A 23,491-nucleotide genomic window follows, 5' to 3' on the forward strand; every position below is an offset into this window, starting at 1 on the left:
TGTCTAATCCGGTCAAAGCTCTGGCATCACACGCCACTGAGACCATATGCTTCTGATGTGCATGCCAAAGCCAGAGCAAGGGGTAAAAGGTTATGGTGCTGAATCACCCATTAAACAAGATCTGATTAGAGGTCAAAGGTGCTGGCTTAATTTCATCACATTACACGCCAATTACACTTGAGTGGCAGATGTTTTTGTCCATAATTAAAGCATACTAAAGAGCTTCACTTTTTATGCTTCATTCTTACAATTTACTCGAAGCATATAAAGCTTTAGATAACGCATCTCCCTCCAAAAAGTATAAAATAAATTAAAATACTAATGGAGGGCACTGGGCTTTTTTTTACAATAAGAACATTTTGTGGACGATATACAGCTCAGAAAAAATAAGAGACCACTTAAAAATGATGAGTTTCTTTGATTTTACCAAATTAAAAAAAAAAACTCTGGAAAATAATATAGAGAACTTCTTGAATTTTTGCACCAGGAGTAAAGGCATAAAGTTATCCAAAAGCAGTGTGTAAGACTGGTGGAGGAGAACATGATGCCAAGATGCATGAAAACTGTGATTAAAAACCAGGGTTATTCTACTAAATATTGATTTCTGAACTCTTAAAACCTTATTAATATGAACTTGTTTTCTTTGCATTATTTAAGGTCTGAAAGCTCTTATATTTTTGTTATTTCAGCCATTTCTCATTTTCTGCAAATAAATGCTCTAAATGACAATATTTTAATTTGGAATTTGGGAGAAATGTTGTCCATAGTTTAAAGAATAAAACTGCAATGTTCATTTTACTCAAACATATATGTATAAATAGCAAAATCAGAGAAACTGATTCAGAAATTTAAGTGGTCTAGAGCTGTATATAAGTATGCAATCCATGATAGATGATAAACCATGGTATATGGCATTAACATTACAGTATAATGCCCCAACTTACAATACAGATGTTCTTTACACTTATAAACATTTTTTAAATAAAATATATACTGAATATTCCTCCAAAGACAGTTTACTGGTGTTTTTTTGTGCATTTTTTCGCGATTATACCACGCAAATTTGATAAACACACATCTGAGTCAGTCTTAAGGAAAAATGTGTGCTTTTGATATCCCCAAAACTAGCAAGGGAGGCAGATAAGCACCCCATCATCTTTCAGATGATGTCCTATGTCATGGAAGAGTGCGTTCCCATCTCAGTGCACTCTAAACTCCACGTCTTTGGATGTGTGCACAGCTTCAGGCTAACAGTCTGAAAGTGCACATACTGGAGCCCAGACAACAACACAAGTTATTTGAAAGCCAGACAAAGTGCTTCAGGCCTTCAATTTCCATATTCCTTTATGCCTGTTACACTAGTCATTCGGCGGCGTGCAAACACGGCGAAAAGCTGTTGTTTACTTCTCAACTTTACTTCTCTCTGCATGGACCGCATGGAATTAAGCCATGTCGAGTTACCCCTGTGGATGCACGCTGCACCCTTGAAGATTTGTCTTGTAGGAAAGTCTAATGCATGAGCGATGCTGGCTGTCTCTTCCTGGTTCACGTAGCTTTGACCTGAACGCACATATCAGTGTGATCTTTCCTCCTTGAGCCAGCATGAACATAGCACACGCTTGTATACCCTGGCCCTCCAGATTTATGTCTCACTCAAGAGATAAGAAAAGGAGAAAAAAGCGAGAACACTGAAGTTAGATAGACGTCTCACTAAGTGCAAGCAGCGAACCTCTCCCTGACAGGCCTTTGTTGGACCGAACCAGCACTGAATGACAGGCCCGTTAGCCTCCAGTCTGGAGAATCTTGTCATGCTGCCAAGGCCTGGGTTTGCTACATGATTTGCAGAACTCATAAATGCTAAGCAAGGATAAGGCTTCTGCTCGTGTGGCTGGACAGAGCACCTGCTATCTGCTAAGAGAGATCTCTTTATGGAGAGCAGACCCTGGTCTGTCAGATCCACACATTCGGTAGAGCTTAGAGAAATCATGACTTTCATAAAAACAAGGAACTGGCACAGTGAATTCAATGTAACTGGTGTATATTAGGGTTTAGGTTTATACATACATACATACATACGCACATACATACAGTGGCATGAAAAGGTTTGGGCACCCTTCATCATTTTAATGATTTTCCTTTATAAGTCATTGGTTGTTCGGATCAGAAATTTCATTTAAATATATCATATAGCAGTGAAATATTAAACAAAATTAGGTAGGTGCATAAATTTGGACTCCCCAACAGAAAAAATTCAATATTTTGAAATTTTTCAACATCAATATTTAGCAGATCCTTTTTTTTTTTTTCAGAAATAACAGCCTCTAAACTCTTCCTATAGCTTCCAATGAGAGTCTGGCTTCTGTTTTTTCTTTACAAAACATCTTTATAAAACACAAAATGAGCGTTAGTTAAGGCTGCACAATATATCGTTTGAGTTTTGGCCTCACAATGTGCACAAAAGCAATAGTCAAATCGCACGACATGCAATTTAGAGTCCTTTAGATTTTTGCAATGTGGTGAAAAATATCTGAATCAGAATAAAGAAATCCTGAACGGAATTGAGAAAAACAAAATCTGATTTTACAGAGCCCTTGCAAGGTCAAATAATGTGCATTTTTATGAAGCCACAACTTTTTATTACTCTATTGTTGATGCATGCAGTGCATTATTAATATAATCATGATTAATGAATCATTAATATATGGATTTCTTTTGAAAAATTGCTTAAAAATATTGCAATATATATCACAGAATAATATCACACAATATTGCAATGGCTTTTTTTTTCACTAACGCAATAATGCAGATGCAACTGTGTTTTCTGGAATAATAGAGCTCCATCCAATACTTTTGGGCTGAGTTGAGTGGTCGGAGGTTAAGTGGGGGGTTGGGGTTCACTAACTTTTACCACTAAATGCAATCAAATTCTCACATCAGTGCTTCAAAATGTAGTAGAAATCCTTTCCTGAACAGTCATAAGGACAGTTACTCTACAACAAAACATAATAAACTGTTTTTAATATATTAATATATACACATTACTTTAACCCATACACATTAGTATGTGTATGCATATATATTTATATACACACACAAACAAATCTGCACAATTCGTGCATGTGTTGAAAACGAATGCCAATGTTTTCTCTGTGTGGCTTTCAAGGAAGGAGCTGAGCCAGACATGGATTCCTTAAAATTGGTCAAGGACACTCAAAGGGGCCCTCTGGTTCCAGTCCCTCAGGCCAGCCTCAGAGCATGACAATTAAATCTGGAGTTATCAGATTAAAAGCCCATAGAGCCACTGCCAAGCGGCAACGTCTGACTAGCCAGTCTGCAGCTGTCTATCATAGTCTGAGCTGAAGACAGGCACAGGTCCAAGCAGACAAAGGGAAAATCCCACTTGCCTCTCCAATTCTTGCCCTCTCCCCTGCCACATCTTCCAATTCCCCCAGCACCCGCCCCCCTGCACCCTCCACCGAGAACCTTAAGAGATCATAGCCATCATCTAATAAAAGCGGCTCTGAAAAGAAAAATGGAAGGCGGCGAGGATACGAGGGGAGTAGCCAATGCATCATTCAGTTCGTAAGTACTCTGTCTGTTTTGCTCTCTATTCCTTATTCCTCATAAACTCTCCACAGTGGTTTACAGCGGCCCCTATAAATGACCCCACTCTCCGTCTCATGCACTCAAAACATTAAGACTGTACTTTCTCAAAGCTTAAGCAACACAATCAATCAATACCACATGTCACGAGGCATACGGATAGTACACAGTCTTCATCGCTGGAGACGTACACACTCGTGGACCTGCTCGTTGACTGGTGTTATTCAACGTAATGAGATCTGACAGCTTCTTTTCCTCCAGCAGCTGAGGGAAACTGCAGCAAAATAAGACTTCCAGCCATGTGGATGCTAAATCAGTCTGCTAGAGTAGAGTGGAGGCTCTGAGAGAATTGGCGTGTTGATGTTGTTTGAGAAGCGCTCTACTTTAAATTAAATTCAAGTTCAAGTTACTGCTTGGAAAAGATTTTAGCACCCAGAGCCTGAAGTATCATGCGGACATAAATGGTCAGATTTTGTAGTTAATTTTTGAACGATGACATGCAAATGTTTGGCATCCCTGGACAAACTATTAAATCAGGCTTCAAAACATCAGGAAAAGAAAAATAACATGTAGAAAAAGACTGTGAATATGCATGATCAGCACTTATCAATATTATTATTACAGTATCACAGCAAGTTGCACAGCTTATAGCAACTAAGAGTTTTTATTCTTGTTTGATTTAGTTAAGTGAGAATATTGTGATATTTTAGAGTCATATCGCCTACGACATTTGTGGGCATTATTATTATAATTGTTATTTTAATCATCAGAGTGATTGCCCATGGCTACTGGTTGGTGGAACAATTAGAGCCCTATGATTTTTGCAATGTGAAGAATTTGGTCAGAATAGCAAAACTGATCAATTGTGTTTATAGATCATACTGTGAATAAGCCACAGCACTAACAAGCTGTCACACCTGGTGTCGCTCTACCTGCGATCTCTATCCTCTGGACTACGATACCCAGAAAGCCCCACACACATTCCTCATGCGATCACTTCCTCATGCGATCACATGACACTGCACATGACACTACCAGGAAGCTTATCACCAGAATATTGATCACACCTGTTTCACATCCTATATATACACCCGCAATTCCAAAACTCCAAGTGCTAGCTTCTTTGTTATGACCTTGTTTTTGTACCTTTTGACTAGGATTTTTGCCATATACGATAAACAGCCCAAGCATATTGCCTTGCCTTTGTATGACCCTTGGACTGTTTATCGTGTATGGTATGTTTACTCCCTCTTGCTGTTGTTTACAGGCAACAGTGTTGACCATGCTCGTTCTGACTACACTTTTGCCACCTACTTTTTTTAATAAAGTGCTTTTATTGCATCTGCACATGTCTGAGTTCTGTCCAACCATGATATAAGCTAATTAAGGTCTGAGATTTAGGTCAAATTCTATCCTAGTGCTCAAATCTCTTGAACTGTTCAATGATTTTCATGTTGCTCCTTTCTTTTTATCACCAAATACGAAAAGCAATATATCAATCTTGCCTAAAGGTATGAAAACAATTGCAGTTCATGTTCTTCTATAATTATTCACAGTAGTATTTTGACCAGAGGCACACAAAGCTTAGCTTTATGCCGCTGTATCAAATTTTACATTGCCAATGGGTATTTTCTTTTGACACAACCTCTTTTGCCATATTAACTACATGTAAACCAACAAATCGGTGAGTGCCTTTTCTGCCTTCTCCATTAAACGTCTGTGTGAATTGTAAGCACAGGCAGCACATTCAAAGATGAAAAATTGAAAAGTGTGAAAAGCCATTAACTTTTGTGACTCGGAAACAGCTATACGTTTCAAACGCTTGACACCGTGCCAATCTAAAGCCATTTGTCAACTGCAAAGGGGAAAAGGCTCCTTTTCAACACTGCCAGAGTCCCAGTGTTGTTGTTATTTCTGTCCAAAGGGCAGCACGGTGTTTGTGCGCTTTCCAAGAGACCAGCTGGAAGAATGGTGGGTGGAGGATAATAATTAATTGGACGCAACCGTTGCCAATCACAGCACTCCTTTCTCCGGAGCGTGTTTGAGAGATGTATGGATTAAGGGGACATCATAAAACAAGGGGGGTCTGACTGATCCCGTGCAATGAAATAAGGCTGTCATGAAGGCTTTAAGGATGGCCATGCTGGGTTTTGATTCACTGCTTACTGTTTTTTACTCACAGTCATGTGAGTGACTAACTCCATATGGGAAGCTGAATATAAACCATATAAAATGTGATTTTATGCTATGCCTCGCTAGTAGCTTGTTAAAAGAAGCAACAAGAAATGCTGTGGACAGTATAGTAACACAATAATAATAATACTTCATCCTTCAATGAAATATTTACCTTTTTTTTGTATTATAAAGCACACTGGATTATTAGGCGCACTATCAATGTTGCCATGTTTCCCTTCCCTTATTTGGGTGAGTAAAGTGCTTCAGTTTATTTACAGTAGGCTTAGATTTCCAATATTTTGTCTAAGGGTAAATTTTCAGGGAAGTTTCTCCTGCACTAAGGCTGGGTGCAGCAGCATTAGCATTAGCCACTAACCGCAGAGCTAGCGGAATGTAAAGCTATCAATGTGGTTAGCGGCTGATGGTAATGCTGCTGCACCCAGCCTTAGTGCTGGAGAAACTTCACTGAAAACTCACCCTTATACTGTACCTCATAGGAGTGATTTAACTGCTCCTTAATACCTGACTGGTAGAATTCATACATAAGGCGCACCAGATTATAAGGCGCACTGTTGATTTTGGGGAAAATTAAAAGATTTTAGGTGTGCCTAATAGTCTGAGAAATATGGTATGTATTCTTTGTTACCCAGGTTTTAACACTTGTAAACCTATACTATGCAAAATAATATAAACTATGAAATGCTGAAAGACACAGCAATCACTAGTGGCTTTTTTTTTTTTAACCCTAACATGCCTCTGCTGACTAGCAGAGACAAAATGTACTCTAGCAAAAACGTGGGGCACAACATAAAGGGTTAATATAATTATAGTCCTAGTAATACAGTAGACTGCTAAAGATTAAACATACACCTACATACACCTCAATTAAGCATAAAACCCCATGTAGTAATCTAGTTTCTTAATGACTACCTAGTTATATGGAACAGATGTACTCACAAGCAAACACCAACACACACACACACACACACACACACACACACACACATAGAAATCTCTCTTGTTCTCCCTCACACACACATACACACACACACACACACACACACACAACACATTCAGTAAATAAAGCGACAGTCAATTACAGTGGGCTGGCACAAAAGTCTTACCCAGCGGTTCAATTCAACAGGGAGAAATCTATCCCTCTGTCCCTGAATAATTTTACACCTCAGTGAACACGAGGCACTGAGAAAAGGGGGGTGCGGACGTGGGGGGTGGGTAGGGTGTACCAGAGAGAGAGAGAGACACACAGGATGGAAGGGGGAGCAGAAGGTGTGCACACATTCACACACTTGGGCTAAGAAAGCCAGAGGAGGTGATAAGATATGGTGTCCCTCGGACGCTTATAGCTACAACACCAGCCAAACAGAGCAGACCTGACCTCCTTTCTACTTCCTCTTTGCATTAGATAAAAAAGAAAAAAATGAAAAAAGATAAAGATGATCATCAATACATCAGATAGCCTCATCAGCTTTAGCTACTTTTGATACAGAACCATAATTTGAGTTGATGTTCCAACTAGGGCTGCAAGTTATGATTATTTTGGTTTTCAACTAATTTGTTGATCATTTTTTTGACTAGTTGTTTAATTGTTAATCGATTAGTCGATCTCTGCTTCCCATTCCTAGCCATTCTATTTCTATTTCTACTGCTTCAAAATGATAGAAACAGCAGAATAGGGAATTTAAATGCTCTTCTTATGTTTAAATGTGGACACAATGGACATTTAGTAAGCAAATACCATTTCAGTTTCCTGTCCCTAACACTTAGCTTAGGAGAAGGATGTCTTGATTATTGTTAAAATAGAGAGTTAGGTATTTCAGAAATAGAATGAAAGTTGGCCCGCTGTTAAGCAGGTTCTTATAATATGAGACTCAAAGTTTGAACGCTAGGTGTCAAAAACGGGCCAAAGAGTCTAAAAGCGGAGAGGGTGCGCATTTCTAGCACAGAAAAACTGGGTAAAAGAGTCTAAAAGCGGAGAGAGTGCGCATTTCTAGCGCAGAAAACGGGGCAAAAAGTCTAAAAGCAGAGAGGATGCGCATTTCTAGCGCAGAAAAACAGGCCAAAGAGTCTAAAAGTTGCCGTAATTAAGATAGTAAGTCAAGTAAAATGGTGTGTAAATGATAGTAATCAGGAAAAATGTATTATTTAAAATGGTATATTTCATTAATTGTTTTATTACAGAGTGTGGCCCGTGACTTCAAATATATTTCTCCTTCTGGCCCCCAACAAAAAAAGTTTGGACACCCCTGACCTAAACGAAGGGTTATCAAAAATGCAAACACAAAAAAAACTCAAAAACTTTGCATTATCTTTGTTAAAAATGATGATAACATTGCATTATCTTTGTTTAATGTAATGTTACATTTGTAATTTATAAAAATGAGAAATGGGGGTAGTATGATGATTTGGTAAGAGAATAAAAAGAGGAATAAAAACTTTTAGTGGCTTCGGCTTGTAGAAGGAAGACAGTAATAAATAGAAAGATTAGATGACAGAGTTCCAAGGAATGAGACGGGGTGGTGCATGGATGCAAAGGTACACAATGTAAAGAACAAATGATGGATGTAAATAATAAGCCCCTATACACTGGGTTGGAATAATATTCCAGAAGCACGTGGCCGACACTTGGCTAAGCTATTCTGTTAAAACGAGCTCTGACCTTAGGTTAAGCGTTTTCACACACAAATACATAAACACGAATTAAGATAAGCCCGGAAACTTCAACTTATCGTCTAGCATATCAGCGTGTGCTTGTGACATCCCCGGGCGTCCGCTGATGAATCTCCAGATGCACCTGTGGGGAAGCCTGACAGCAGCATCTCCTCACATTACTATTCCAATCATGATCCACGCGCCTCCACAAATCAGCCCGTACAGCCCTGAGCCTCCCCCATTCGCCAAAACAAAGCGGCTTGACCTTTCTCTCCCCCCCTCCATCGGCCCCTAAGAGCCTCCGCACTACTTCCACAAACATTTGCCTGGGCAAAGTCGTCCTTAATTACCGAGACTTGCGTGATATATTCCCCATCCGAGACGCAAGGAGGAAATAAATGTTGTTGTTTTTCTCTTCATTTCGACTAATCAGTGAGCTTTGTTCTTCAGCTTGATCGCGAGAGGAGAAAAAAAAAAAAAAAACCTGCCCAGGCTACGGGACACCGAACGAGAGAGCGAGAGAGAATTAGAGTGATAGAAAAAAAACAAGCTCTTTTCTATATTGACAGCTGAAAAGGTCTGCTTAATTTGTTTCCACAAGAGGAGGAAATGTATTAAAATAAATCTTTAAACATCAAGCAGGCTGACTCCTTTACTGGCTTGAAGAATGAAATCAACCTAATCAGCATGGTTCTAATCCCTACAAGGAAGCTGTAATCCCACAGATACCAGGACGGAGTCCTCTCCGCAGGGGATCCTCTGAACAAGCTCAGTCTCTGCAATTAAGAGCAACGCAATCAAACACCAGAGCAAATTTTGGGTCAGGACAGGATGAGCAGGATAGTGCAGAGGGTACCATGAAATGTGCACATTTGGTATGGTTTGGTTTAGTGTTTTTTGGGTTTTTTTTTTTATTGTGCATTAGCTTTGGAATGTTGGAGTCTATTATATATATATATATATGTATATATATATATATATATATATATATATATATATATATATATATATATATAATACATGCATGCATTTTTTGTTGTTTGGACATAATAAAATACTAAATCTACAGTATTATTGTCACACCTTACCCCGTGTTTGTCTTGTGTTTTTCTTTTTTTTACGTCCTTCCTGTTTAAGTCCTGTTTAAGCTTCTCAGCCTGTTTTGTTTTTCTCCCCCATGTGCTCTTCTAGCACATGGCCCTGTGCTGCTATTGTCTTGTCCCTCTCTCTGCCTTAGCCCAGCCCTGTTATCTGTGTTCCCTCGTGTCTCGTTTGTAACCCCGCCCCCTCATTTTCTGTCCCTGGTGTTCCCTCCTGGTGACCCTCTTTCATTATATATTTTTATATCGTTGGTATTCCTTGTATTCTTGTATCTTTTGTATGCTCTGTATGCTCTGTGAGATTATTGTCACTGTTTTATTACATATCCATTCTTATTTGTTATTTTTTATTATATATTTATTTATTTTTTGAAACAGAAGGTGCCCGTATAAAGCAATGCACCACAGTGTTCACTATGTTTCATTTCCACTGGAAAAAGAAACTGACACCGGCGGCAGTAATCCCACAGCACACCAGAGGTCTGCTTAGACAAACACCAGCTAAATTTCCCAGCATTCCCTGTGGGGTCAGCTGGCTCGCAGCATCTGCTTCCTTTGATTATGTGAAGAAGGGCAGAAGCGGGCCAGAGAAGAAAAGGACGCAGAGGAGAGGGCCAGTGCCAGGCCAGATTAAGGCCGGCCGGCCACTTTTACTAGCAACAGCCACAGGGGTAATACCAGAGCAGAAGTGCTGATGTCTAGATTATTTTTGACTTTAGAAGTGAGAAAGAGGTGAATAGAGAGAGAAAGGAGGGGCGGTGGGGAGAGAAAAAGTGAGAGAGAGAGAGCAAGAGAGAGAGAGAGAGAAAGAGAGAGTATTGGATTGAGAGATTTAAAGAAAAACGTCTATGCCTCTGAGGGTGACCGCATAAGCAGAGGACAAGGACTAGCAGACAACAGCACTTTTTATGACACATAAAATTCTAAAGCTCACCGTTTGCAACTTATTGTGCAATAGCATTGGCACAGCAACTCTATTAAATGTGTAAAACGCTCACTTTTCCACTCATGCTGCTTTTGTTGTAGCCACTAATTTGGGCAGATTTTGGCATTATTCACAACAATATTCAAATGCAAAGCCAATTCAATCTGTTTAAGTGAAGAAAAGATGAGTCAACCCACCCTTCCCGACTTCAGGAGTGATAAGCTAATAAATCTACAAAACTCCATTCGTTGGAAGTACACGACGTTCTGTTCCAAATATGTTGGGGCATTCATTTGAGTTTAATATATTACAGCCTTGTTGGTACGTTTTCATTCTCGTATAATTTATTTGCAGAATATAAATGCGATTCCTGGCATTTTCATCACCATGCATGGTTAGCTTAATGGGGCGCACACAAATGTACCACCAATGTACTGTGTTAATAGCTCAAAAAAGTTAAAGTAATCTAGTAGTAATATGCACAAGTGGTTAAACATTTAAATGCATGTTTTGCTGGCTTTTTAAGCGAAAAAAATCACATTCACTTTCTCTACAGAAGGCACTGTATATTTGAATAGAAACAGTTACGGTTTATGTGTTTATGTGTTTAATTTGGCAGAATGGAAAAAGTAAAATAACAGAAAATGAGCTCTGTGTAAAGGTTTTTGGCCAATACATCAAATTATTTACCAAATAAGAAAAAAATGCATTAAAAATAGTATATTTAAGTTTGAATGTTTGAAAGATTTGTTCACATCTACAAGACCAGTTATGACTAGAACAGTGAACGGAACTAAATTTTAGTGATTAATAAACACAAGCAAATAATAATAATAAGTATATAAACCTCCAAACAGAAAAAGGTAAAAAGCATTTATAGCATTTTGGAGTATTTATTTTGATTCATTCATTCATTTTTACAACTCTGGTAAAAAAGAGACCATTTAAAATTTATGTTTTTCTTTGATTTTACCAAATTAAAAACCTTTGGAATATAATGAAGAGGAAGATGGATGATCACAAGCCATCAAACCAAACTGAACTGCTTTAATTTTTTGCACCGGGAGTGCGTAGCATAAAGTTATCCAAAAGCAGTGTGTAAGACTGGTGGAGGAGAACATGATGCCAAGATGCATGAAAACTGTGACTAAAAACCAGGGATATTCCACCAAATATTGATTTTTGAACTCTTAAAACTTTATGACTATGAACTTGTTTTCTTTGCATTATTTGAGGTACGAAAGCTCTGCATCTTGTTTGTTTTTTCAGGCATTTCTCATTTCTGCAAAAAATGCTCTAAATGACAATATTTTTATTTAAAATTTGGGAGAAATGTTGTCTGCAGTTTATAGAAAAAACACAATGTTCATTTTACTCAAAACATATACCTATAAATAGCAAAATAGAAACTGAAGTGGTCTCTTCATTTTTCCAGAGCTGTATATATGAGCGCAAATACTATGAAGTCTTGCCCATCTAACTAATATATAACTTACTATATAGCAGAATGAGATTTTAAAATGGTATTGAAAAATACAAATGTGTCAATATTAGAACAGGAACCTGTTGGCCTAAGAAAAGATGATGAGATGGGATGCTGTTTTCTCACTGAAACATATAGTATGGGGATGGAAGGAGCTTCAAACCATACTCCAATCAGCCAGCGGAGGCATTTTAAGAGAAGTTGCTCTCTCCATGTTTTCTATAGTCACTAGTCGTGATTAACTGGATGTATAGATGTTCAGTAGACACATCTGTCTCACTCCATTTTACTGAGAATTATATATTTTTTCCATGTCGCCATTTCGCCCACCCCTAGCTCTTAAGCAAACCTAGAAGCTTCTTGGTCCGTTTAGTTATGCTTTCATGTCTTTAAGCTGTGGGAGTTTGTCATTGAGGCAAGGTAATTCGATTCAATCTACAGCTTACAAGATCATCATGTAAGCCCTGGATGCATCCTCAATGTTTGAGAAGGCACCCCACGTGAATCAGGGCATTTGAATCATGTACACGGATGAGCGGATTATGATTTTCCTCGCTCACCTGATGGCCTCCTCCATCCCACGGAATCATCATCTCTCTGAAGGTGGGAAATAGATATTCGGCATCCCTCGCCAAACTAAAGCCAGCAACCAGTCAAACGACGCTGTGACCTCCAGCGCAGAAGGCTGAATTTCGGGGAACAAGGAAAGGGCAACTGTCTTGTAGCGAAAGTGTGTTCCCACACTCTGATCACGTCTCTCTCTCTCTCCATCTCTCTCTCTCTCTCTTTCTTTCTCAGGCTCTAGAGGCGATCGCGATAGGCAGGCGTGGCAGAAAATAGCAACTGGGCTGAAGGACGTTTTGTCAATAAGTAATAACCACGCTGTATTAGCAGCATATTTAGCCATGAGAATCCCTCTAAATTGCTTTTAGCTAAAATCATTTAGAGAGACACGCCTCAGAAGGCAACAGCGCACGTGGACGTGAGATTTGCCCCGCTTCAGCCGAGTGCGAACTCTGGAGCTTCTGTCTGCTCGAGCGTCTGCTTTAGAGATGGCAGTTTTTGCCCCCTCACCGTGATCAGACCCTCTTCCTGAAGCGCACCTCATGCACCTGCTTATTGCTGTTTAGGATTCAAGGCTTGCCTTACATATCAGCGGCCTTCAGACGACCAAATCAGTGCTGGAACTCCGGCGACTTCAGAGAGACACACACTGTACTGTACATTCCCCCAGCCGCGATAATGTGTTTTCCAGCGAGACTGCGCAGCTTCCAGTAGGGCAAGCGGTATCAAAAACATACTTCTCTAGGTATTTAAAATTAACAGCGGGGGAGTAAAGCTACCAATGGAGAAATACACGATGAGGGAAAAAGAGATAAAGGCGGGAATTGACTTTGCGCCATCCCCCGGCGCTCGCCGTCCTCTCATCTTTATCGCAGACACCATTATCGCCGTGATATTTTCTCCCCTCCCTTGCCGACGTGCTGCAGATTTCATTTTTACTGTGGTCATTCCGGAACACAGATTTTTCAACTTAATAGACATTGTCATTACCCTCAATAAGGGTCATTTCCCATAAGGCACAGAGCTGGGAAAAGAATGACTATATAGAGTATGGGTGGGCAGTATAGCGAAAGTGTGATATCATAACACGTAAAGATGGTCCTATGATGTTTCCATGACACAATGTGTTGTATCACAATCAGGTTTTGATCATTTGGAACAGACACCAGTTTTAATTCTAAGATCTAACATTCCAGGAAAGTGTAATAATCTGAATGATTTGAATCTGGATCACAATCTCTTATCAGCAGGCCAAAAGCTTGTTTAGTCGCATTTAAAAATTATCTGTAAATTTTGTACTTTTGGGGGTGCAAGAAAAAAAAATCTATAAAAAAACATTATTTTACAGTTTTGTAACCTTCATTTGTAACAGAAAATTACAATTTTTTAAGGTTGTTCTTTAATTTTTTATCTCCTGGTGCCTCTGCTGTCGGAACAAGATAAATAATTTAATATATTTTTACAGTAAACTGCCCCAAAAAAAAAAAAAAAACATTTTTTTACAGTATTTATCCACCAAAATCCTGTTACATTAAAAAAACTAGGATTTTACAAATACAAGTACTGTCACAATTATGTAAAATGATAAAATATAATATGATTTAATATAATTACTTAAAATGGTAACTTTCCTGAAGCAAATTTAAACTGTATTTGACTGTCATACATCTGCATAAAAAAGTATTTTTCGTAAAATCACAGAAAATGTTTGATTTTGCGTTGTTGAGTTTCCTCAAAAATACTACATAAAAGCTGTTTAGCAAAAACCCCACACAAAAACTTTAGCAAAAATGTCTATCTACAATTGTCAATTTAAGGGCACAAATTATAGGAAATACTGTCAAATTCACTGGGAAAGGCCTGTGAAATATAGTTTTGCAGTGCACTAAACCTATTTAAACCTATTTAAAAGGAATAATGCAGTTAGGCAGTGCTGCAGATATGCGACAACGTTCGCGATAAGCTGAGGAACACTGAGGCCCTATTAAAGCTGTAGAACTTCAGCTAGGGAGGTACAGTAATTAAGAGATTACAGACGAGATTCGTGCTTTCCATCCAGTATGACTCTGCGGTGTGCGTACTGTAGCTCCTACACTCTGAAAGTAATAATTGTGTAATGAATGGGCCTTTACTAACTCGCTGACCCCAGAGCTCCATTAGTAATAGTAGCTGCTGTTCCAAATCACCGTACACTGACAGAATACAAAAGCTGCTGAAAGACGTGGACATGCAGTGTGTTGCTAATGCTACTGAGTGTGGGAAATGTTTAGAACATCTGGAGATAACCTTGAGCTGAATATATGTGCAGTATAGACTCTCAACAACAATATTTAAACTGTATTTCCAGTATTTTCTTTCGGTTTTTCAAGTTTGGAAACACCTTCTCATTCAATGTTTTCGTTATGTACTTTATGTTCTACATTGAAAATTAATAATAAATAATAAATAGTTTTATTTAAAAATCAACTGACCTAAACCTGAATAACTGACATGTTGATTTTGGATGAGCTGGAGCTTCACGGCACCTCCAGGAACTTCTTCCTTCAAGATGCTGAGAAAACTGTTCCAGGTGACTCTACTTCATGAAGACATTGAGATTAAAATAGAGATTAAAAAAGATAATTGTGCTACTTATAAGAATCTGAAAACATTAAAACATTAAAATATGTTTAAAACATATTCTGTTCAAAAAAACACTTTTTGTTCACAGAATAATTCAGCATGTGTTCCTGTATAGCTTTAATATAGTCTTTAGTATTAAATTTACATTGTAAAAGAATCATAAAAAGAAAGAAATTGTAACTGTAACTTTACTGTAAACATGTCCTTTACATAATGTTGTGATGAATGGACATACAGAAATGTTCAAAATGAAAAAAATCTTCTTTTATGAAAAAAAAAAAAAAACGTTATCTAAAGTTTGAAAGTTTTCTTTTCCGCTTCTTCAGTTATCTGCTTGCATGGACAGTTTAAGCCAGATGCTGCCGGTCACGATCATTACCACTGCACTGCAGTGACCACTGTCAGTGGTAATATTTCTGGTACACATCTGACACTGTGGATCAAGGAATCTTAAATGCTTCCATAACGTCATAAATTGAATATTTCTTCCATCTGGCCCCGACTGTATTAGACCTTACTCAAATTCAAACTGCCTTTCTATGAGCATGTGGTCAGCATTTAAGCTCACTCACAACAAGATAACATCTAATAACTTAAACAGGAATGGGCATTTCCAAAACACTCCCTCAGGAAACACTTCATAATTAATTTATCTACTACTATCCCATGACTTTAGCATGTCAGTCAGTGCTTTACGTCACAGCTACGCTAATTATAGCTGTCAATATCTTTTGCATGCCATTTAATATGTTTTAAAATACGTTATATGCTAAAATAAATATATATTTATTGTAGACTATTTAAAGCACATGAGCTAACTAAATTTGGGTGTTATGGCCCTAAAATAATATCACAATATTTCATGGTATTTTCGCAGTAAGGATACTCTTGGCTTTATGACAAAACACTTAAATAAAATAATATATATTTCAAGAATACACTACTACAGCAAAAAAAAAATGTAATTTTGTTATTGCATATGATATGATATATCACACCCCTAACTGAGATATTAAAAAATACAAGAATTTTATTAAATTTGTATCAGACGTCAATGATTCAGAATGTCATGATACTAATAATGCACTCCAAATATCTCCATATATCCAGGATTAAAGTAAAATAAATTATACTGGACAGATATAATCTGTCTCAAATATATATATAATGGGAAATGAGAACAGAGTGAATTTTTCTTTTGTTAAAAACAGCAAAAAAGTAGTACCCTGATGTGTAATTAGGGGTGGGTGATATTTTAGGGTATAATATTGTTTACTTTATTAAAAAATGTTGCTGATATTATTGCGTATGATACAGTATGGCACACCCCTAGTGAAAAGCTTCCAAAGCCTTAGTATGTCAGTGTTCTGTTTACATCAACTGTATTATATGTATTTATATCATATAAGTATCTGAGGAACATGAGGTAATTTGTAACTTATTTTAAATAATATTGTTTAGCAAGACTTAGACTACATAGACTGGATAACTAACTGTATACAATACAAATTAGATACTGTATCCCGTTCCGATAGGGCAGTAAAATCCTGCATTACTCAGCCTCAACTCAACGAGTTCCAACAGGGCTTTAGTCACTTCCCAAAGTCCTGACATGAGGTGACTGGAAATATCATGTTATGCAGACATTATTAGGTTAAACTCAGACTTTTCTTGTTTTTTTTCTCTGCCTGTCCTCCCTCCCTGCCTCCTAATCTCCAGAATTAAAAGCCTGCATGTCTTGCTCTATCAGATGTATGCAAGGAAATAGAAAGCTCAGACATAAGCTGCAGCTTGTTTATGTGACCCGCTGGCTGGACAGGCCCTGCGGTAGAGGCCTCATTATATCGGGCCCCTGCTTGTTGGGAGCATGGCATTTGGGGTGAGCCAGCAGCGAGGGGAGGAGGGAGTGAGCACTGTTTAGGCACATGTACTCATTAAGAGCTGTGTGTGACACTGGGGAAAAATCGCTCTCCATACAGCCTCCAGGAGAGACTTCAGTTCAGCTGGACATGGAGAAGCCCGATGAACATGTTGAAGCAGAGCTACATCTTCACTCTGTCTGATTCTCTGCCACATTGAGCTTCTCTTTTTCTCATTTCTGGTTCAGAGCTACTTGAATCTCTTCAAAATTGTATTTCAACACTTCAAAAAGGCAAGTTTAAGGTATTGTTAAACCATAGATAAAGTAGTTAAAGTTATATCTACTAAGCTTATTAAAACAAGCAGTAATGTTGTAAAGAAGCTTTTTGATTCCACAAATTGAATATATGGTAAAAACAAAACAAAAAAAACAAGCAGCATTAAGTTGAATGCACCTATCCTAGGGGTCCATAATTGGAGACAACCAAATTGGAAGAACCAAGAAGCAATCTTTAGACCTCCAAAGTAATGTATTACTTTCTGCCTCTTTAAAAAGTTTCAGGAATAAGACAATACAGTTATTAAGCAATCAGAATCTGTCCAAAAAGATTCTAATCAGTGTTTACACTGACATACCAAAAGTCATGATATGTGTATAGGTTGTGTATAATGTGTTGTCTTGTGAGTGAGGCTGCTTGTTTGGTGATTGGCCAGCTTTATCAGAGCAAGGCGACAAATCAACGTCTTTTATGAAGCGAAGCACAGGTCTACCATCTCTGCCCATTCTGGGAAAGTGTAATTATTCTGGGAAATAATCTGTAATTATTGATAAGTAATCGCAATAAATGTAATTTGTAATTTATTAAGTAGCTAAAATGTGATTAGTTATGTGTATATCATCACTGTCCAATGAAAAACATGACTCCATTTCCAAAACAATGACTCCAAAAAGGCAAAACATTAGAATGGAAGTACTGGAATGAACATTGTAATGTACAATGGATTTATTTACACAGTATGTAGATTAGCTACAGGGTTTTAGCAATGGTGAAAGTTAACATTTGTTATGTATGGGTAAGGTATTTATATTTAGATTCTCCTTAAATGTAAAGGTTAAATGAATGGCTGGCAGGTACCGAACTTCCAGAGAACATTTAGCGGTTGTAGATGCCGATATACGGCCCACAGTAACAGCTGTGCTTTTCTGCTTCCGCCTCCTGCGAGGATTTCAGAGCATGGGCTTGAGGGAGCAAACTGCTGTTCACAGTTGATCTGGCTAAAGCAATGTGAATTACCAAAGCTCACTGTAAAAACCAATACACTTCTCTATGGTCCCTCAACTGCTAGCAACATCTCCTTCTGCAGCTTGTGTTTGATCTTGTGGGGGAATGAAGGATTATTTGCCTTCCCCATGTGCCGTCCCTGGGAGAAAAAATGAGGAATAGCGAGGAGATGGTAATCACAGCAGAAGTGAAGGCTGAGAATGGAGGTCATCTCAGCAGAGCGTAGCGGACGCTGAAACCAGCTGGTTTGAGCCCAAGGAGAGCGGCGAGCTTCAGCCAGCGTGAGGAAATTATCACACCTAAAGCTCACCTTGAATCTCCTTTAGCTATTGCTCGTCAGGCCAACATATAGGACTGCTGTATATCACCAGTCAGCCGAACCAAGACACACGCGCGACGGGGTGCGGTGGTTTTTGGTGCAAATGAAAAACATTCGAAAATGCTGAAGCAGTGTCCTTCTGGACTAAGCTGAGCATAGTTAAATTAATAGTTTCATCTTCCACTCCCACAAACCCCATTTTTCAGCACTTTACCTCTTTAACACTTTTTCTCCTTTCTGCAGTTTGGAGGAGTGTAGAAAAGCGTCTTGTACAAGAGGGAATTTTACAACCTCTACTTCCACCTCCCGTCAAGCTGCTGAATTAAATTTCTCAGCCAGTATTCTCATATGGAATTCAAATGAGTAGGACTAGGTGGGTTTGATAGGACATTAGCTCTAAGAGGGTTTGTAAAATGTGATTTTACTGGGACCTAGTTGTGCTTTCCGGATGGACCCCATCATTACAGCCCAACTCCTGGCATATGGGTCTCATATAGACCTCATGCACAGTGTACAACTAAGTTGGGGTCCATGTTTAACCCCACTTGTTACTATTACTGATCTGATGGGGCCCATCACTGACAAGGATGAATGGATGGATGGTCTAGAGGTCTAAAGTGATACCACTATGATCGGGAGATCGTTGGATCCAGTCAAGCTTGCCATCAGTTGCCGGAGCATTGAGAGAGCACAACTGTGTTGTGAGCTTTTCTCTGAGTGCACTGTGATGCTACTCAGCAATGCAAGATCGAAAAAAGTTTTAGTTCGAAAAAAGTTGTGTCATGTGTCAGAGGAGGCATGTGCTAGTCTTCTCCCTCCTAGTTTTGTGTTGTGGTATCACTTGTGATGTGAGATATATAGCTGACTAGCAGCTTAATGGGTGGGACGATTGGCGTAACTAAATTGGGAGAAAAATGGAAAAAAAAAAAAAAGTATAGGTGGATACATTCATACACGGTACCAACTTTGAACCAACCCCATTGACAAAACTATCTGGTCATCACTTGGGCTGATCATACAGGCTAATCATTACATGAACATGTTATTGTATCTGGGTCAGATAATAAGCAAACGTATAATTAGAAAAAAAAAAAACAACCACTTAACAGGTTCCTTATTCTAACATCTCACATTTGCAGTGCTGCAGTTGGCTAAAGTAGGCTTCACAAGCAAGCAAGGTTGAAAAAGTAAGATGCGACAACTCTTTAAAAAACAGAAAGGATGAAAAGAAACTGGGAGTCCTTGGAAGTTGATAGTTATAGATGGTGGAAGGTGCAGGCTTTGATAAAGAAAGCACACTGGGACAGTCAGACTGTTGGCCTCCCAACTCTAAAGATGCACACTCTCAGCTAAAATAAAAAAGGAAAGGTAGCGAAGTTCGTGCTTCTTAGCACCATCACACGTTTACAAAGCCTACCACAGAGCCTACCACAAAGCCACACAAAGAGAGCAATCCTACACTTACAGATCAAAATCAAACTGAGCTTTCAACTACAATCCAGAAATAAACATTTTTGCGAAAGAAACGACTAAATATCAGTGAGTCTTTTCACTTAGAAGTTGTAGCACTGAAGTGCAGATGAAATTGAGTAAAAGAGCTCATTCCTCGCTTACTGTAGCGTGCACTCCGTTTCCACCAGGTTCTATATTCTTCAAGAAGTTTCAAATGAAAGATCATCGGGAGGTCAGGAAAGTAAAAGGTAATGCGTTATCTTAAGCTCAGATTCCTTTATCAGATAAAACTGTGGTGTGATTTGATTAAGATTCCTAAATGGTTCTTATCTTGGATGTTCAGTTCTAGGAAAGTTTCTTTAACACTGATTTGCATAAATTCCTTCATTGAATGTGGAAGCGGTGAACAGAATAAATCAGTTAAAGTTTTTTTTTTTAAATGTCATTTAATATTTTAGGGTGTTTTCACAACTGCTGTTTGTTTCTCTGGTCCAAATCAGTTAATGAGTTTGTTCGCATTTTGTTTGGTTTGGTTTCACACAAGCAAACCTGCACAACAAACCATTTGAGCATATTTATTCTGCTTCTTGGTAAGAATTGTCTGGGGTAGGAGCTAAAAGGTAAATACAGAAAGAAGGTTCTTTAGTCCCAAATTTCAGAGCAATTTAGCAGGGACTGGAGGCAGCAATGACATTAGTTAATAACTGTAGCAATTATCTGGGTAATAAATCAGATTAAACTGCACCTGAACAGCAGTTTAGCTCAAACATGATAAGTATATATAGAGTCAAACACAACTCCTTCTCCTGCAGGTTTGGTTTACTGTTGTGTTGGCCTGCATCTCAGTATAATTACTGTTTTCACACCTGCCGAAACAAGGTGTCAGTGATTGTTCAGGGATAAACAACAATTAATTTTGTTTGGGAGTAACAATGATCTTGGACTGTTGACTGATGGGTGTGTAGAAAAAATACAGAAATATATATATATATATAGAAATATAATAGCAGCATATTTATTTATTAACTTTAATATATGTGGACTAATTCATTTGTTTAATATGGTGCAATAGTGCTGATTACAGTCACTGTTCTCATTTACAAAGAGAAACAGCCACTGAATCAACATATTCTTCAAGGAAGCAAAAATGTTCCCACTACAAAGAATCCTTTTAGCACCTTTTAAAAAATTAAACCGTAGAAGATTGGCACAACTGTCATATAATACTCTTTTCAAGTCTCTTAAAATATCAATTTCAACAGTAAAATACCTTCTTAATATAACTAACTAACAGATCAATAGAGTGAGATCAATTCAATTATTTGTAGCTTTAAAAATCAAAGTAAAATTCCCTTGGCTTGTATTTCTGAAATATCCCTTCTTTTTCCTAAAGATACACCCACAGAACGGAGCACAAGTGTGTGAAAGTTTCATGTGTGCTGGAATTAGGCCAAACAGGTCTCGCCTAATCTAGGCTGAGTGTGTTTGTTTGTCTCCAAATGTCAGAATGCCTTCAGGGCCAAGCAATGAGTTGCAAACAATGTAGATACTTTCTGTACACACACACTAATGCTTTGCTGGAAACCACAGAGGTTTATAGCTAAAATCAACATGCAGAAACAGGCAGTGAGTGAAGACAAACAGCAGTAGATTGGGCTAGATTGTGTGGAAAAGTATGACTAAATTAGTAATTCAGTACTTACAGATCTAAAATAAAACACTGAGAATGAACAGTTACATTTATGCTGCATCCATTTGAACTCATTTGACATTATTTTGTTCCAACCAAGACAATTTTACCTGGAACGCCCCCAAAAACCAGATTTCCTATTCCTATTTCCATAAAGTTGGAAGAGCCGCACCACCCCCAAGTTGTCCAGACATCCAAAATGTCTGAACCACACATCAACAGCAATAAAAGTGTATTAATACTTCTATCTATTTGTATCTCATTTGAATCAGTTGTACACACAGTACTGTCCAACTTCTCTCTGTAGACATGTTTCCATGTTTTTTGGATGTGCAAAATACTTTCTATCTTTATATGTATATATATATATCTATATAGTCTATATGTTTTATCACTAACAATGCTACCACAAGACATAAACAGTGTAAACACAAGTTTTTAGCTAACAGTTTTCTGGAAATACATTAAGAGATCAAAAAACAAAATATTTAACTGTTTAACTTGAGTGTGATGTCATACCCAGTTCCAACATCCACATTTTGAGGTGAATGGAATGCAATATTAAAGTAAGATGCATTCAAAAAGTAAATTTTTCTTTTTAATAACATTCTTAAATCACATATTAAATATATTTTTACAGTTCCGTAATTATCTAATTACTTTTCAATGTATGTAACTGCTCAACATTAGGGTCTCAGCATCATTCCTATTAGTTTTTATGATCTCTATTGGTTTACATTTTTATTAAATTATTTTGTTTGTTTGTATTTGGTTGCCTGCTCATAAGTTGTTTTGTCTGAAATTAAGGATATGAACAAGTGTTTATCCTGCTTTTGTTTGAGTAACTGTCTTTACTGTCCAGGAAAGACTTTCTATACTAGATTGTGGAGCACTGCTATGAGAATTTGATTGTATCCATAGACAAGAACATTAGTGAGGTCAGGTGGCTAACACCCTTACCCACCTTACTCCCAACTCCCCACCATCATTCCAGCTGGGGGACTTTCGGCTTTTTTAATACAGTCTATGACTATAGTGCACTTTGATTTTTTGATTTTTTGACTTTCTTTTGTTTGTATTTTCCCATTTTTTTGTAGATGTCTAACTGAATCCCAAGCTAGATAATTAACAAATAGGATATCCATTGAATCAGATATTAGAGTATGTGTTAATTAATTAGGGATTAGTCAGGGTAAGTATTAGTCATTTGTAAGTGATATTTTGTAAGTAGATAAACAAGCTCTGTTTCACATGTTTTTTTTTTATTATTATTGGTCTTTTCTTCTGTATTTTTTAAATATTCTTTTTAAATTCATTCAAAGCTCTGCTGAGGTGAAATCAAGCAATCACAGTAAGAACCAGAATTACAGTTTTTGAGTTTGAGCTGAACAGGACAGAAGTCGTCAAAACTGACCAAAGGCCGCTAAAAACTTAAAAAGTAATTTGTCATGGTCACAGTAAAAGAAGCACATCTTTTCTCTGTGTGAACCAAGGAACGGATTTCCCCCAAAGTTCAATTAAAAAGTGTGAAAGTGCCGTGAACAGTTTAAATGCGTTTAAACTAGTAGAACGAATCTCCAGTAGTTCCGACGATTAGAAGAGATTCCTAACCTCATTGGTGTTCCACCGGTGTCTCTCCTTGGGCAGGGAGGAGCATTTGGGCAGACATTCGAGCAGCTTCTTGGGCAGGTAGATTTTCAAATGTCCATGTTCATCTAGAGACAAAATATAAAGAGAGACAACAC

At 37.9% G+C, this 23,491-nt stretch overlaps 1 protein-coding gene across 10 annotated transcripts in view; it reads right to left on the reverse strand.

The window, feature by feature from the left end:
• The window catches only part of camta1b (calmodulin binding transcription activator 1b), a 467,764-nt gene that overhangs the window by 415,447 nt on the left and 28,826 nt on the right, over positions 1-23,491 (reverse strand). For all 10 annotated transcript variants that reach the window (XM_022682294.2, XM_022682295.2, XM_022682296.2 and 7 more), the window contains one exon: positions 23,358-23,461. In XM_022682294.2, the coding sequence (XP_022538015.2) occupies positions 23,358-23,461 (104 nt within the window). The remainder of the gene's footprint in view (positions 1-23,357; positions 23,462-23,491) is intronic.

Source organism: Astyanax mexicanus, chromosome 24 (assembly GCF_023375975.1).
Source record: "Astyanax mexicanus isolate ESR-SI-001 chromosome 24, AstMex3_surface, whole genome shotgun sequence".
NCBI lineage: Eukaryota > Metazoa > Chordata > Actinopteri > Characiformes > Acestrorhamphidae > Astyanax > Astyanax mexicanus.